Source organism: Eupeodes corollae, chromosome 1 (assembly GCF_945859685.1).
Source record: "Eupeodes corollae chromosome 1, idEupCoro1.1, whole genome shotgun sequence".
Lineage (NCBI taxonomy): Eukaryota > Metazoa > Arthropoda > Insecta > Diptera > Syrphidae > Eupeodes > Eupeodes corollae.
Genome location: NC_079147.1, coordinates 298,309,083 through 298,323,192, shown reverse-complemented (window position 1 = coordinate 298,323,192; position 14,110 = coordinate 298,309,083). Strand labels below are relative to the sequence as shown.

At 34.5% G+C, this 14,110-nt stretch overlaps 1 protein-coding gene across 3 annotated transcripts in view; it reads right to left on the bottom strand.

Moving 5' to 3' along the window:
* Positions 1 to 618: 618 nt before the first annotated feature.
* LOC129941300 (protein O-mannosyltransferase 1) overlaps positions 619 to 14,110 on the bottom strand; it is a 51,636-nt gene continuing 38,144 nt past the window's right edge. For all 3 annotated transcript variants that reach the window (XM_056049896.1, XM_056049897.1, XM_056049895.1), the window contains exons 3-7: positions 2,711 to 3,012; positions 2,387 to 2,647; positions 1,734 to 2,323; positions 1,481 to 1,667; positions 619 to 1,415 (exon numbers count right to left, since the gene is read on the bottom strand). In XM_056049896.1, coding sequence (XP_055905871.1) covers positions 697 to 1,415; positions 1,481 to 1,667; positions 1,734 to 2,323; positions 2,387 to 2,647; positions 2,711 to 3,012 — 2,059 coding nt within the window. In that variant the 3' untranslated portion in view covers positions 619 to 696. The remainder of the gene's footprint in view (positions 1,416 to 1,480; positions 1,668 to 1,733; positions 2,324 to 2,386; positions 2,648 to 2,710; positions 3,013 to 14,110) is intronic.

Genomic DNA, 14,110 nt, shown 5'->3' with positions numbered 1-14,110 from the left:
TAAACCGAGTTCATATAGATTTGATATTTCCAGGGATGACAGAAAAAAGTGGGCAAAAACGTTTTCGGGACTAATTTTTGTGGTTTGGAAGAAATCCTAATATTTTTAAGTTACCTATATTTTCTTAAATATGTTTTAAAATACGAAGCACAGTGTAAAAGTTAAATATGTTATTTATAAATAAAATAGAAAACATGTTTTTTGAGATAAGGTGCTCCTGTTAAGTACGTACTTTTATTAAACTTATAAATAAGTGCTTTGAAAATGTTACGACTTGTTGGCCAAACAAGATCGAGCCAAGGATTGATAGGGCCCTATCGAGTCATTTGGAGGTGTTTTCAATTTTTGTTTTTGAACAATCATTGTTGGGAATCTGAATGATTTTAAAGAACGTATCTGGCCAACTGAAGAATTCTACGTGGAGCACCTGCTTCGTAGAGTACAAATCTCTAATTTATTTACAAAATTGCCATTAAGTCCTTTCTTTTACTCTGAATTTCTGTGATTTTTTTTTGATAATTTTAATTTCAAAGTTCTGTACATTTGGTTTTTGCTGACATTTGAACAAATAGCAAACAAAATAACAGACATTGAGAGTTATGTATGTACCGTCTCGTATTTTTATAATAATTTCAATTAATTTCAAATTTTACATATTATCTACTTATTGATCCTAGACTTTTTATTTTATTGTTATTATTTTCCTGATAATTCTCTGTGAACAATCAAGTCCCAAGTGTCTTTCCATCTCAGTTGTGTTATTTGATGGCCTGTCAACTTCTCGATTCCATAACTCAACGGCAATAGTTTCCTATACACATGGATCACTCCCAAAAACCAACAAATCACTGCCATCCGATAGACCCGCAGATACCAGGAATTTCTCGTGAACCGTCTTAACAAAAAATCAACATGCTCCAACATATAACAAAGTAGCAGGAGCTTAAATAACAGCGATGGCATATAGTTGTGTAAAAATAACGTCCGTTCCACAAAGAAATAAGGCAGATAGTGAATTAGATATCCCCCAAGGAAGATATCACCGATTTCAATGAATCTCTGCCATTCACTTGGTGGCAAATCGAAAGCCAAACGTTGTCGTCGAATCAAGTAGAAAGCCAAAAGTCCGATGTACAGGAATATCCCGGCCGTCCCGGTGTACCAAATTAGAATGTTTCCAAGCAGATGAATTTGACCATTGGATTTCTTATCCACCCAATAGGCGATTCCTTTGTCGAGAAGAGGCCATTCCAGAGGCTCCGAGCTGTACATGTGCGACGAAACGTCACTCTTGGTACTCCAAAGCATTTTGGATTGCAATTCAAAGAATTTTTCCCAAAAGGAGAGCTTAGTTTTCTTCGTTGGAATCATTTCAGCATTGAGGAGTTGACGTTCGCGTTCACGTTGATCTTGAGCTGGAAACAAAAACATATACAAATTAAGGCAAATTGACATTTGGAGCTGCTTCAAAAAGGTTTACTTTTGGTATATCGATGCTCTTCAACGTTCCAAATAGCATCTTTGTTGTTCACGATCCTGTCACCGACCACTTCATGCTGATTGAAAGCCCACTCCGGCAGTTGTTTCCCACTAAAGCGCAAAGCTACACCAGTGGTTACATGAATAAGTCGGACTTGAGATTTTATCGCATGCCAAATAGGTCCTTCCTATTAAGAAACATACAAATTATTGTTGAGCCAAAAAGTGCTTATCATTCTGAATTCTATACTTACTGTGTCCTTATTCAAGATCTCCACCCTCCACAAGAGTTGTCCGGCCATGTTTATCTCATAATCAATATAACACGTGACTTCTTGACACGATGGAGTCATTGGTGCTGCCACATCGTGGCTATTAAGTCCCCGGCTAGTTATCCCGTGAACCAATTGAATAATGTCTCCATCTTTGATTGTATCCATCTCATCGCCAACAACCAATTCCTCCTTGTTCGGCCTCTTAACAATCCACCAATTGTTGACGTCCTTGAAGCTGTAACAAGTGACCTGCTGCTGATGGGAAGAACCTCGTTTGTCGGGATATTTCACAGGGTAGACGTGAGCGTGTGAATGAAGCCAACACGCTCGCCCGTGAGTGTGTCTCAAGGTGATTTGGGACCCATGAACAATTTTTAAGGGCTGCCCCTTTGTTATCGACGCAAGACCTCCTTCCAGAGACGCTTGGAAGGCACTCGTCATCACATTGTCATGTGGTCCAGCTTTTGTGAGGGTATTTAAGTGGACATAAAAAACGCCAATGTAAATTCCAATGGGAATTATGCTGAATATAATAATTCGACTAAGAGTTTGAAGAATTATCTGGAAGTCTTAAAAATATATTTTAAAATTACTTAGTTCTTAAAAACTGAAGGTTATTTAAGGTAACTAACCCGTAACAGATGCATCATAAAGCATATTCCATAGATAACGACACATCAAATAGAATGCCAAACATCCTGAATAAAAACCCACATATTTAACACTCAATGCAAATGCAAAGAACGAAGCCGAAGCCAATCCAGAGATGATCCATCGAGGACTTGCAAAACTGCTTTTTTGAAAACGTAACAAATGCAAAAGACCCAACGTTGCAAAAAGCAATAACATCGATTCCATCAACACAAATCTTGACTGTGTCAGCAGAGAATTATCTAAAAGTACATTTTTGTAATTCAATGTTTATCAAATAAAAAAAAGTTAAAAGTTTTTCTTACCAAAAATAATCAAAAGACCACCTAATAAAGCTGTCCAACGATTAAGTGGAATTTCAAGGAGAAGTTTGTAAGCAACTGGTGAAAGAACACTGCCACACAGTGCTGGCAAGAATCTCAGCCAAAAAACTGGTACGGTATTTGTGTAGGCCGAACCGATCCTTGGAAATGTATAATTACCATCGTAACCAGCAAAGCTGGAAACAGCTGCAATAAGCTGTTTGCCCAGAGGTGGATGTTGATCGAAGAAGAAAATATTTCTTATGTACAGTGATATGTATTTGCCATAATGAAGTTCATCGAAACTGGAAACAAAATTAGAAAAAGAGTTAGTAATTATTTTTAAAACAAGATAACATCGTGTAAAACAAAAGAGCTGATGCACGAACTTAATAAAATTGAGGTTTGTTTGCTTTTAATGTTAGTTTCATTTAAACTCAAATTTAATATAATTTCGAATCATTTATATAAAGAATTCTAGCATATATGTAGTATAAGAGTCATATTAGCTTAGCGTAATTAAATGTTCGCTTTAACTTAAACTCTATTTGTGACGGACGAAACACTTGAATAGTAATAATAGGGAGGGGGTTCAATTAATGCGGTATAGTTAGCTTTTCAATTTGTGATTAAAAAATGATGTAAATGTGCCTGGTCAATGCTCTGTATTTATTCTATGGTTTTCTCTAATCTGGCTTGATTAAAGCGCGTGTTATTTCACTTAATGTCTTTAAAAGTTCGAAGTTTATTCTTTGGCTTTATAAGGGATAAGTTCCTGTCCCCCTTCCACTTGGAAAAGTTTCTTCTGGAGATAATTAAAATAAATTCTGTAGATTGTCACAATCCTGCATATCTCGTACCTATTTGGTATTTCCTTGTCCTCCAGCAAAAAATTTAGTTTTGGAATGATCTATCAAATGTTGGTTGCTATGACTTTTAAGATCATTTTATGGTTTCTTAAAGTTTTTTAGGCCTTGAAAATAATGATACTTTTTATTTTCTGATCAATTTTAAAAATTTTTAAATTTCAACACTCTTAAGAAAACTAATGTCTTCATTTTTGTACCTTTTCAAAATACGTTTTTATAACAACTTTTGAAATTTAGTTGATTTTTGTTTGTGTTTTTTAAATAAAAGTCTGTTCTAGACAGTATTATGAATTTAATTTCTTTTCACTTTTATACTTTTCAAATTACCTTTCACCAAACGGAAATACGAAATAGGAAAATATTGAATTGAAAAGTTTTCCTATTTGCAAAACTACAAATTTGCAAAGTACTAACTCTTTTCTGAAAAGTGAAAAAATTTGCTATTTTGCAAAGAATTTGTTCGTTTTGTTTCACCAAACAATAGACTTTGTAAATTATATTTAAAATTTTGAAAAGCTTTTCAGTTACATACATTATGTATATGCAAACAGAAATTTTCATTTGTAAATAGCATTTTGTTTTGAAAATTTGTCGAAAACTAATAACAAATATATGAACCGTTTTGAAAATAAAGTAGTAATAGTAATAGTAATAATAGCTACCAAAAAAATGATATTTTTTTTCAACTTTTGACGAATTTATCAAAGAACATGAATTTTAAATTTTATCGGGTTCACGTGTTGAATCATATCCATTTCAAATTTGTTTGATTTTGTAAAGGTTGTTTAATCCATCGATATTGATGATAGTTGACAGTTTAAAGTAAAACATAGTTGCTTTGGAAAAGCTGGGGTTGAATCGGCTAAGATGATATCACACATTTGATAGCTAAAATACACTATCACTAAGCTTTCCCTGAGTGTAAAATTATTCAACTTAATTAAATTCTAAAGAACAATTTCAGATTACAATATTGCCAAAATTCATTGTTGCCATGGTGAAATTTTAAAGTGGTTCCTATGAAATATGTGTTTGAATTAAATCGTAATTTTCTTGGTTAGTTTTTGAATGTCATAAGCTTTGTCGTTTTTTCAACGAAAAAAAGGTTACTGACAAAATGTTCACATCGTTTGTGTAAGCGTGTGGTAGATCTATTCAGGAACAATATATTTGTTGAAAAATTACTAAATGACTACCAATTTGACTAACAATTTTAATATATTAAATTCGTTCATTTTGATTGTCATAAATTACCTTAGCCGATTTTACAACCGTTGCAAAATAATTTAAATTGAAATATTCTTAACATGAAAAGGTCAGTAAATATTCTTAACATAAAAAGGTCAGTAAATATTGACCAAAGAGTAGTAAAACTTAAAGCTCAGAATAATCTTCGATATTGGAAATGACTTTTCGAAAAGAGACTTTTGCAGTTAACGAAAAGTGTACGATTAACTTTGTGTTGTCACAAAATTAACTACAATTCAATAGTCAGTGGAATTTGTGTTTAAGTCCCTTTGCAACAACTTTTGCGTACATATCATAGGACTGGGAATGGAGCCCAATATCATGGTGTTGCATCTATGTACGGAATATGCAAATGAACTGCCTGTTTAGTAGTCAATCGATTCTCGAAACCTTCTTATTTTGTACAACCTTTATTTAATATTTTTGTCTAAATAAATCTGTCAACGTTTTATAGTGCATATTTGACTTTAATAAACATAATCAAAAAGTTGCTTTGTAACTTTTCGAAATAGGAATTTATTGCAAAGCTGCATTTTAAATTGGTGAAACACTTTTACTTTTCAAAACTTTTTAAAAAAAACTGAAATTTCACTTTTATTTTAGAGGATATTACTCTAGGTTCAGTTGCAAAGGAAAACTGTTTGGGAAAATAGACCTATGGTGTAGTTTTTAGAACGAATTGACAACTTTTTTTCTAAAACGAAACTGCTTAAAATTGATTTTCGACTAAAATATATTGTTAACAAATAAAGATGTTATTTTATTATTCAAACTTATTTTATTACAAACAAAACTTTTCTAAATCGAAAACATAACGAGAATCAGACTCAGAATTTAATTTAGCTTTTAGATAGCCAAACTCGCAGGTTCCTTGGTTGGATTTGTCATACAACGTTATTTATTTTATGGTTTCAAGTTGGTAGCGATGGAATTTAACAACTATTAAAATCAGCTGTCATTTAAAATATCACAATAATAGTTGAATGATTGCCATTTACGATAATGGATTGCTTAGTAATAAAAGTCAATACAAATACTTGGATAAAATGTGGTTGAAAGAAGACGGGAAAAATTACATACCACAAAACACTTTAACGTCAACGTGAGAAGTTTCTTGGTTTCGTTATTTCAAGATTTTGTAACGTCAATAGGCCACCAATATTATTCAATTTGGCTCGGTTACATTTTTTCTATGGGGCTAAGTGAATAAACCCAACTTTTAAGACGTATTTATCAATGCCGAAAATGTGGAAAAATTTTGCCTTAAAAGAATCCCCTAAATGCGTATTATAATGTTATTATTAACACATGCGTATGAATACAGCTTCCAATCTCATAAATAAAGTCTTTGCGTTGAGTGAGCCAAAATACCACTCCGCCAATGAGAAAAAAGTCACACAAATACTCATTGACAATAGCTTTCCGATAAAAATCATAAGCAACTTGATACTTCGTCAAAAACATCAAGTTTCTCCCGGAAATAAGTTGGAAAGAGAAAAGAGAAGAAAGGTGTTTATAAAAGTGTTGTGTATGTTCCCAAACTCTCGGAAAATTTCAAAGAAGTTGTCGCCAAAAACAACCCTGACGTGAACTTAGCATATAAGACAAATCAGACAGTTGCATCTTTATTTACATGCCTAAAGACGAAAACGGACAAGGATCACCGCTCAGACGTAGTTTATAAAATAAACTGCAAAGGAAAACCGGACGAACCATGCAATCTCTGTTACATTGGCACAACTAAACAACTCCTTCGACAAAGAATGGCTAACCATAAATCAGACATTCGCCAACAAAAATAATATGAACCGCAAACAAGACACTCAAAGCATATCCGCCGTTTACTGTTCCTTAGTTTCAGACACAAACAATTCAACAGTTTACGAGTACATTTCACAGTTGACAAGTCTTCAAAATCGGAAGCGCTTTAAATTTTATTTGTTTTAAAAAAATGAAATACCCCATTCGTTTTGTTTAAACAATTGTTTATTCTTAATCATTACTACATTACATTACATTACACACTACTCAGCACATAAATGTACAGAGTAGAGAACACATCACCTTGAGCGACTATACTATGTAAGATGATAACAACACAAGACATTAATACAAGACAGAAGGACAGCAGAGAAAGGGCAGAAGACAGAAAGAACACACGACAACAGCACGCGGTAGGTTTCGAGACGGTCCCCCATAGGCCGTTGCCTATTCTTAATCAATATAAAAATATTCACTAGAAATAAGTTGTATTGCCAAACAACGTTTGTCGGGTCAGCCTGTTTAAATACTAATAGATACTTGGGTTCTTATACATATGTACATATAGAGAAAATTGTTGTTTATTTTTGAGTTCATTATCGCTTACTTTTTGTGCAGTAGCGAAATCTAAACTTATGTATAAAAGGCACAACAAAGATCAGGAATTATTTTAATGAAGATATAAACAGCTGTTCAAAATAACAGGGAATTACTTTGACAAGGCAAACGATGTTTTGTCAAATTCTTTGGAATTATGAAACAAAAATAAATCTTTTTAGTAAAGGAGTTTCAATTTCGTTATACATAAAAAAAGTTTTATTATGGAGGTACTGTGAGGGCGTAAGCCCAAATCTAGACAGAGTATCAACTTCTCGTGAATTTGATGCTTTGTTTGATTCCATCCAAAGAATTTGTTCGTCCTATCCTCGCACTGAAATCGTTGTTACGGGCGATTTCAATGTACACAATTCTTCATGGCTTCAACATTCGGGCCAGTTAACACCAGAAGGTGTGTGTGCTGAGATCTTCGCTGAGTTAAACCACCTAACTCAGCTGGTCAACGAGCCCACTCGAATATCGGACGTGGTAGGTCGAGCAGAAAACACTCTTGACTTGTTTCTTACCTCTGAACCTGGTCAGTACTCAGTACACTATTAGTGTTTTATCTCCTCTAGGCACATTTGACCATTGTGTCATATCAGCAAATTTCTCGTGTAAAAACTCTCCAGTTAAAGAAAGAGCTCCTAAGAGAACCGTTTGGCAATACGAGAAAGCCAACTGGGACGGTCTCAATAATAATTTCAGGATCTTTAACTGGTCACTATGCTTCCTCGATAGTGACGTTGACGCCAGCACTGATATAATCACAAGTTTAATTCTCCTGGAAATGAGAACTTTTATATCGAACAGGATTGAAAGTATCAGACCCAAGGAAAACGCTTGGTTTGATGCGAGATGTAAAGAGGTTATTAGGGACAAAGAGATAAGTTTCCGTGGCTATAAAGCCAACCGTACTGAGGAAAGCCGGAAAAAATGCAAACAAGCCAGGAAGGCCTGCAACACCCATATTCGACGCACCAAATTTTTACATGACCAAAAGTTACGGCAAAAAATACAATGTCCCAAAGGCAGTAAAAATGTTTGGTCATTTGTAAAACCATGAGGAATTCTTCCTCTTCTTCGGTTCCTACGTTCGTTGTCAATGACACTTCTTTTGTTAGCTCTTCAAAGAAAGCAAATCTCTTTGCTGGGCAGTTCGCCGCCAATTCTAAGCTACCAGTGAGTGTTATGACTCCGCCTGTACTTGAGCGAGTTAGTGATTCTATGGGACCAATCTTTTTTCGCACTCGTACTGTGGCAAGAGTCCTAAGAGATCTAAATACACATAAATCCGCTGGTCCGGATGGTATCCCCGCTATTTTTCTGAAGAATTGTTCTTAATCGCTGGCAAAACCACTTCGTAAGCTTTTTCATCTGTCCTACTCCTCAGGTCTCGTTCCGAGCGGATAGAAAACTGCATTTGTCCAGCCTATTCCCAACAAAGGCGAATCTCCCTCACCGTCTAATTATCGACCGATTGCACTTACGTCCCTTCTTTCCAAGGTCATGGAAACGCTGATTATTTATCAGCTTAAGAAATATCTTGAAGAACGGAAGCTTTTTAATGACCGACAGTATGGCTTTCGTAGCAATAGGTCCACTGGTGATTTAATGGTTCATCTCACCGAACAGTGGAACAAATCTTTACATAGTTTTGGAGAAAGTAAGATTATTGCACTAGATATTTCAAAAGCATTTGATAGGGTTTGGCATCAGGCTCTCTTATCGAAAATGCGTGCTTTCGGTTTGCATGAATCCCTACTTCATTGGATTAGTAATTACCTTTCGAATCGTTCAATACAAGTTGTATTGGATGGATTCAAGTCTGAAAACCACAAAATAAATGCTGGTGTGCCGCAGGGCTCTGTTCCATCTCCAACACTCTTTCTCATTTTTATTAATGATCTCCTGTCTGCAACATTTAATCCAATACATTGTTTCGCTGACGATAATACTCTTAGCTTTTTATATTCGTTTTCAGATTCACACCCCTCTTCTTCGGATGTGGAACTGCAACAATAAACAATAAACAGCTTGAAATACAATGGAACACCATTCCACTACACTAACTGAGTTTAAAATTCCTTATTATTTTGAATATTTCCAACGCATTTCGAGAAGTATGTAAAATTGCAAGAAAAGGGTGGTTAACTTTTACATGCCGTTGTTAAATGTGAACGACACCTAAACGTCACGTTTTTTTCTGCATTTCATTTGACATTTCTCAATTTAAGACTAAATCAATTTAATATTTAGAAAATGGAAGGATACTCAATCGAGCAACGCGTTAAAATTGTTTAGTCTTTTTATGAAAATGGGTGTCCAAATCAGAATGCATATCTTGCACGTGATTTTTGTCCGTCAATTTAATCGTCCAAATGTGCGTACAATTGGAAAAATGGTGCAACAATATGAGAAAACCGGGTCTGTAGGAGATGTGAAAACACTAGTGCTTGCTCGTACAGCTCGTACTGCACAAAATATTGCTGCTGTTAGCGATTGTATTTATAAAGAGCTGTTTACCTCAACTCGTCGTCGGTCGTGCCCAACAATTGCACCTCTCACGCTCGTAGTTGATGAACATTATGCATATAGACTCACATTTACACACTTACAAGGTGCAATTAACTCAAGAACTAAAGCCTTTTGACCGTTTTAAACGTCGTCAATGGTCAAAATGGTGGCAAGAAATGGCAACAGTGTATGATCATTTTTCGAAGAAAATCATCCTCAGCGATGAGGAGTATTTTCACTTCAATGGATTAGTCAATAAGCAGAATTGCCGTATTTGACAAACCAAGAATGATTGTCAAAAACCCTATTCTCCCATAAAGAGTCACTGTTTAATTGGGTTTACGGGCTGGCGGCATTATCGGGCCGCATTTTCCAATACGTGAGAAGATAACGAACTTTTTATGGCTTTATTTTGCGCAAATTTAATGGCCTTTTCAATTAGCCGCCAACATCATTTGATTTGACACGGTTGGACTTTTTGAAAGAAAAGGTTTACGTCGATAAGCGAGCAAAAATTCAAGAGCTGAAGGACGAGATAATTCGGCACATTAACGGGAATTGGGCGCTATATTTAAAAAAAAAGTATAAAATGTTGCTAATTGGGCCCATATATTTCTTAAATATTTAAAAATAAGTTAATTTTTTGCTTTTCCTATAAGTTTGAAAAGCTGTGTTAGCATGTATATTTTATGATGTAGGCAAGTTCTGGGTAGCGAAATTAGACAAAAATATACATTACTGCTAATTTCATAAGCGGAAATGTTTCTTACTGCAGCTATCTTATCAAGTTTTAATTTTAATTTAATTTCATTTTGTTCGGCTTTCATAATACATGAATTTATAAACAGAGATTATTAACCTTATTTTATTGAAAACTAATAAAACGATTCACCTATACATAAAAACTTATATTTTCACCGAAATGTCAACATTAATTCAAAAATATTATTTATATAAACTCAACGAATCGTTTCTCTTCAATAAAACTAACAATTTAATTTACACTTTCTCCTTGAATAACAACAACAAAAAAGAAGCACAAATTGCAACCGAAACTATTAATGATTATTTCCTGAGTTAGGTTTGCATATTTTCATATAAAGTATTTATTTCTAACCAGTTACACGTGTTCGTCAACCTACCTATGCATAAATAACTTTTAAATTAATAATTAATTATCATACTTGTACATAAATTGAACTGTAAACATTGCCCTTAACGGTAGATTTGATGGAAATTAAAGTGACTCAACATTTTAAAAGCCGGCTTTTGTGACGTTGCTTGATTTAGTTGTTGGCATATTCGCCAAAAGGTTCAATTTGTATATAGTGATTCAGTAGACCAAGTCGTAAAAGGTAAGTTTAGTCGACAATATGGCAAGCAGCCGTTGTCAGGGTTGATGGCGTGGCTTGGCGTGGCGGAGTGGTGAATGGCAGAAACGTGGCTTTGTTTATATTCTGTTTAATGCACTTTATTTTTATATGTTATGAAGTTTTTGGGACAAAGGACTACTTTTATATGATCCAGCATACTTTTTAGAAGACAAAAACAAATTCATGACTCATTTATCTGATGACTAAAATAAGGCTTTAAACCAAAACTTTGTGTCTCTAGATTTTTAGAGACAAAACTTATGTTTTATGAAAAGATACTCTTACCAAGTATCACTACATCTACAATAATAACAGATATTACTTAGCCCACAAGGTTTTTGTTCCAAAAAATTAAATTACAATTTTCCGATGGACTCTGATGGCGTTAATTCAGATCCAAAATCACTTTATCACGTCAAATTCAAATAGTTCTTTTGGAATTCGATAAAATATTTAAAACAATTTTTTTTTAATTCATCACGTAGATTTTTTCACTAAGATTCGCGATTGTTTAAGAAGCAATTCATTTCTTTTATTAATATTCAATAATATTTATAGTTTTAAAAAAAAAATCACTTTTGAAACGAAGTATTGTTTTTATGACGAATATGTCGGCTATAACATCAAGTTTTTAAAATATAATGCAAAAATATAAAAAAAAATTATGTTAAAAATGGGTACTTTTAAAATTTGAGCAGATACACTAAAATCGAAGTTCGGCTTTAAGGTCAACACTTAAGACCATGAAGCATTAAATTTAATGTTTTTCAAAACGAAACCGCACATCAAGTTAAATGAAAACTCATATCATAACCAATGAGATTTTCTAGAAACTAATTAAAATGCTAAAATAAGTTAAATTGTGTATAGAACTAAAAGATTTTTGGTCTTTTCTATCTTTTTATCATATCACTGTCTTTAGCATTTTGGATGCTGATGTAATGAAAAACTTCAAGACAGTTTAGTTCCTTAAAAAGTACCAGTGCAATATTTTTTAATACACGTAACTTTTACTAGTGACATAATATGGAGTTTAATTTGGAAATTAAGGTTTTTATAAAGATTCGCCTTAAACGCATTTTAAACTATTCTTTAAAGTCAAATTTTTTTGGTCAAAAATCGATTTTTCTATAAAAACGGCAGGATTTTTTTTTATAATTAGCTAACACTAAAAGGGTTTTGTATACCTTTAATATGTTAATATGCCAAAGACACAGTTAGAGCAATAGGAAAAGAGGGAAGGGCTGGATAGGACGTGTCGGTGAACATAGATTTTAAATTTCTGAACATTGCAATGACAGGGAAAGATAGAGCGTTGTAAGCAGTTCCACATTCGCGTAGTACGGCTAAAAATGAATCTCTGTACTTCATAGTACGGCCGAAGTTGGGCTCAAAGAGAAATTGATGGGCATTTCTAGAAGCGTGGGTATTACGGTTAAATTATTTAAGAGGAGGAATGCAACTGGCTATTTCACTAGAGCATAGTCCGTTTAAATAACGATATAAAAGGGTGAGGCAAGAGCCCTTGCGTCGATGTTCCAGTGACGTAAACGAGTTGATGATGTTAGTATCACCAATCATTTTAAAAGCTCTTTTTTGAATACTGTCCAAGAGGCTTAAATAAGTTAGATCAGATCAGTAGGAGAGAAAAATTTCTTGCAACGTCTTAAAAAACCTAGGCATTTTTGGCAACATCGCGTATGTGATCGCTCCACAAAAGGTGGTTGATCATGCACATTCCGAGGATGCCAAGATTTGCCGTTTCGTTGATGCAAGTGCCACTCATAGATAGTGGAAAAAAAGGTTTATCTCGCTTTAACGATGCAAGACAGCATTGCGTCGGAATTTAATGAGCTAATCATATTTTGCCGTTGCAGTTCCACATCCGAAGAGCAGGGTTGTAAGTCTGGAAACGAATATGAAAAGCTAAGAGTGCTATCGTCAGCGAAACAATGTATTGGATTAGAAATAGCAGACAGGAGATAATTTATATAAATGAGGAAGAGGGTCGGAGACAAAACGGAGCCCTGGGGAACACCAGCGTTTATTTTATGAGTTTTAGACTTGAATCCCATAACAACTTGTATTGAACGGTTCGAAAGAAAATTTCTAATGCAACGAAAAAGAAATTCGTCGATACCGAAAGCACGCATTTTCGACAGCCGTATTGCTGGTCATTAAGAAGCTTCCGTTCCTTAAGATATTTCTTAAGCTGATAATTAATCAGCGTTTCCATGGCCTTAGAATGAAGGGACGTAAGTGCTATCGGTCGGTAATTTGTGGGAGAATAACATTCGCCTTTTTTTGGGACTGGCTAAACAAATGCAGTTTTCCAACTACTCGGATCGCACCAATAATTCTTACTGCCTTTGGGACATTGCAGTATTTTTCGTCGTAATTTTTAGTCATGTAAAAATTTGGTCCTTTGAATATAGGCCTTCCTGGCTATGCTTAAACTTTTTCCCAGATGAATCATACTAGAAATCATATCTTCATTGGAATCTGCGTCGCTACTGATTAAACACAGCGACCAGTTAAAGATCCTAAAGAAATTATTGAGACCGTCCCAGTTGGCTTTCTCGTACTGCCAAAAGCTTCTCTTTGGAGCTCTTTATTTAACTGGATTTGTTTGACACGAGAAATTAGCAGATATGACACTGTGGTCCGATGTGCCTAGATACGTCAATACACTGATTGTGTACTTATCAGGATCAGAAGTGAGAAACAAGTCTAGTGTATTTTCTGCTCGGCCGTTAACGTCTGATATACGAGTAGGCTCATTGACAAGCTAAGTAAAATGGTTAAACTCAGCAAAAAACCCCAGCACACATTACTTCATGCTTTGTTTGGCCCGAATGGCGAAGCCACGAAGAATTGTGAACATTGAAATCGCCCGTTATAACGATTGAGAATACAGGGAGACAATTCTTTAAAAATTACCAATAAGTTGAAACTCTGTAAAGGTTTGGGCTCCGATAAAGAAAACAAAAGTGAATGATGTGCTTATTCACGGAAAGTTTCGATCATTTTGCTATTGA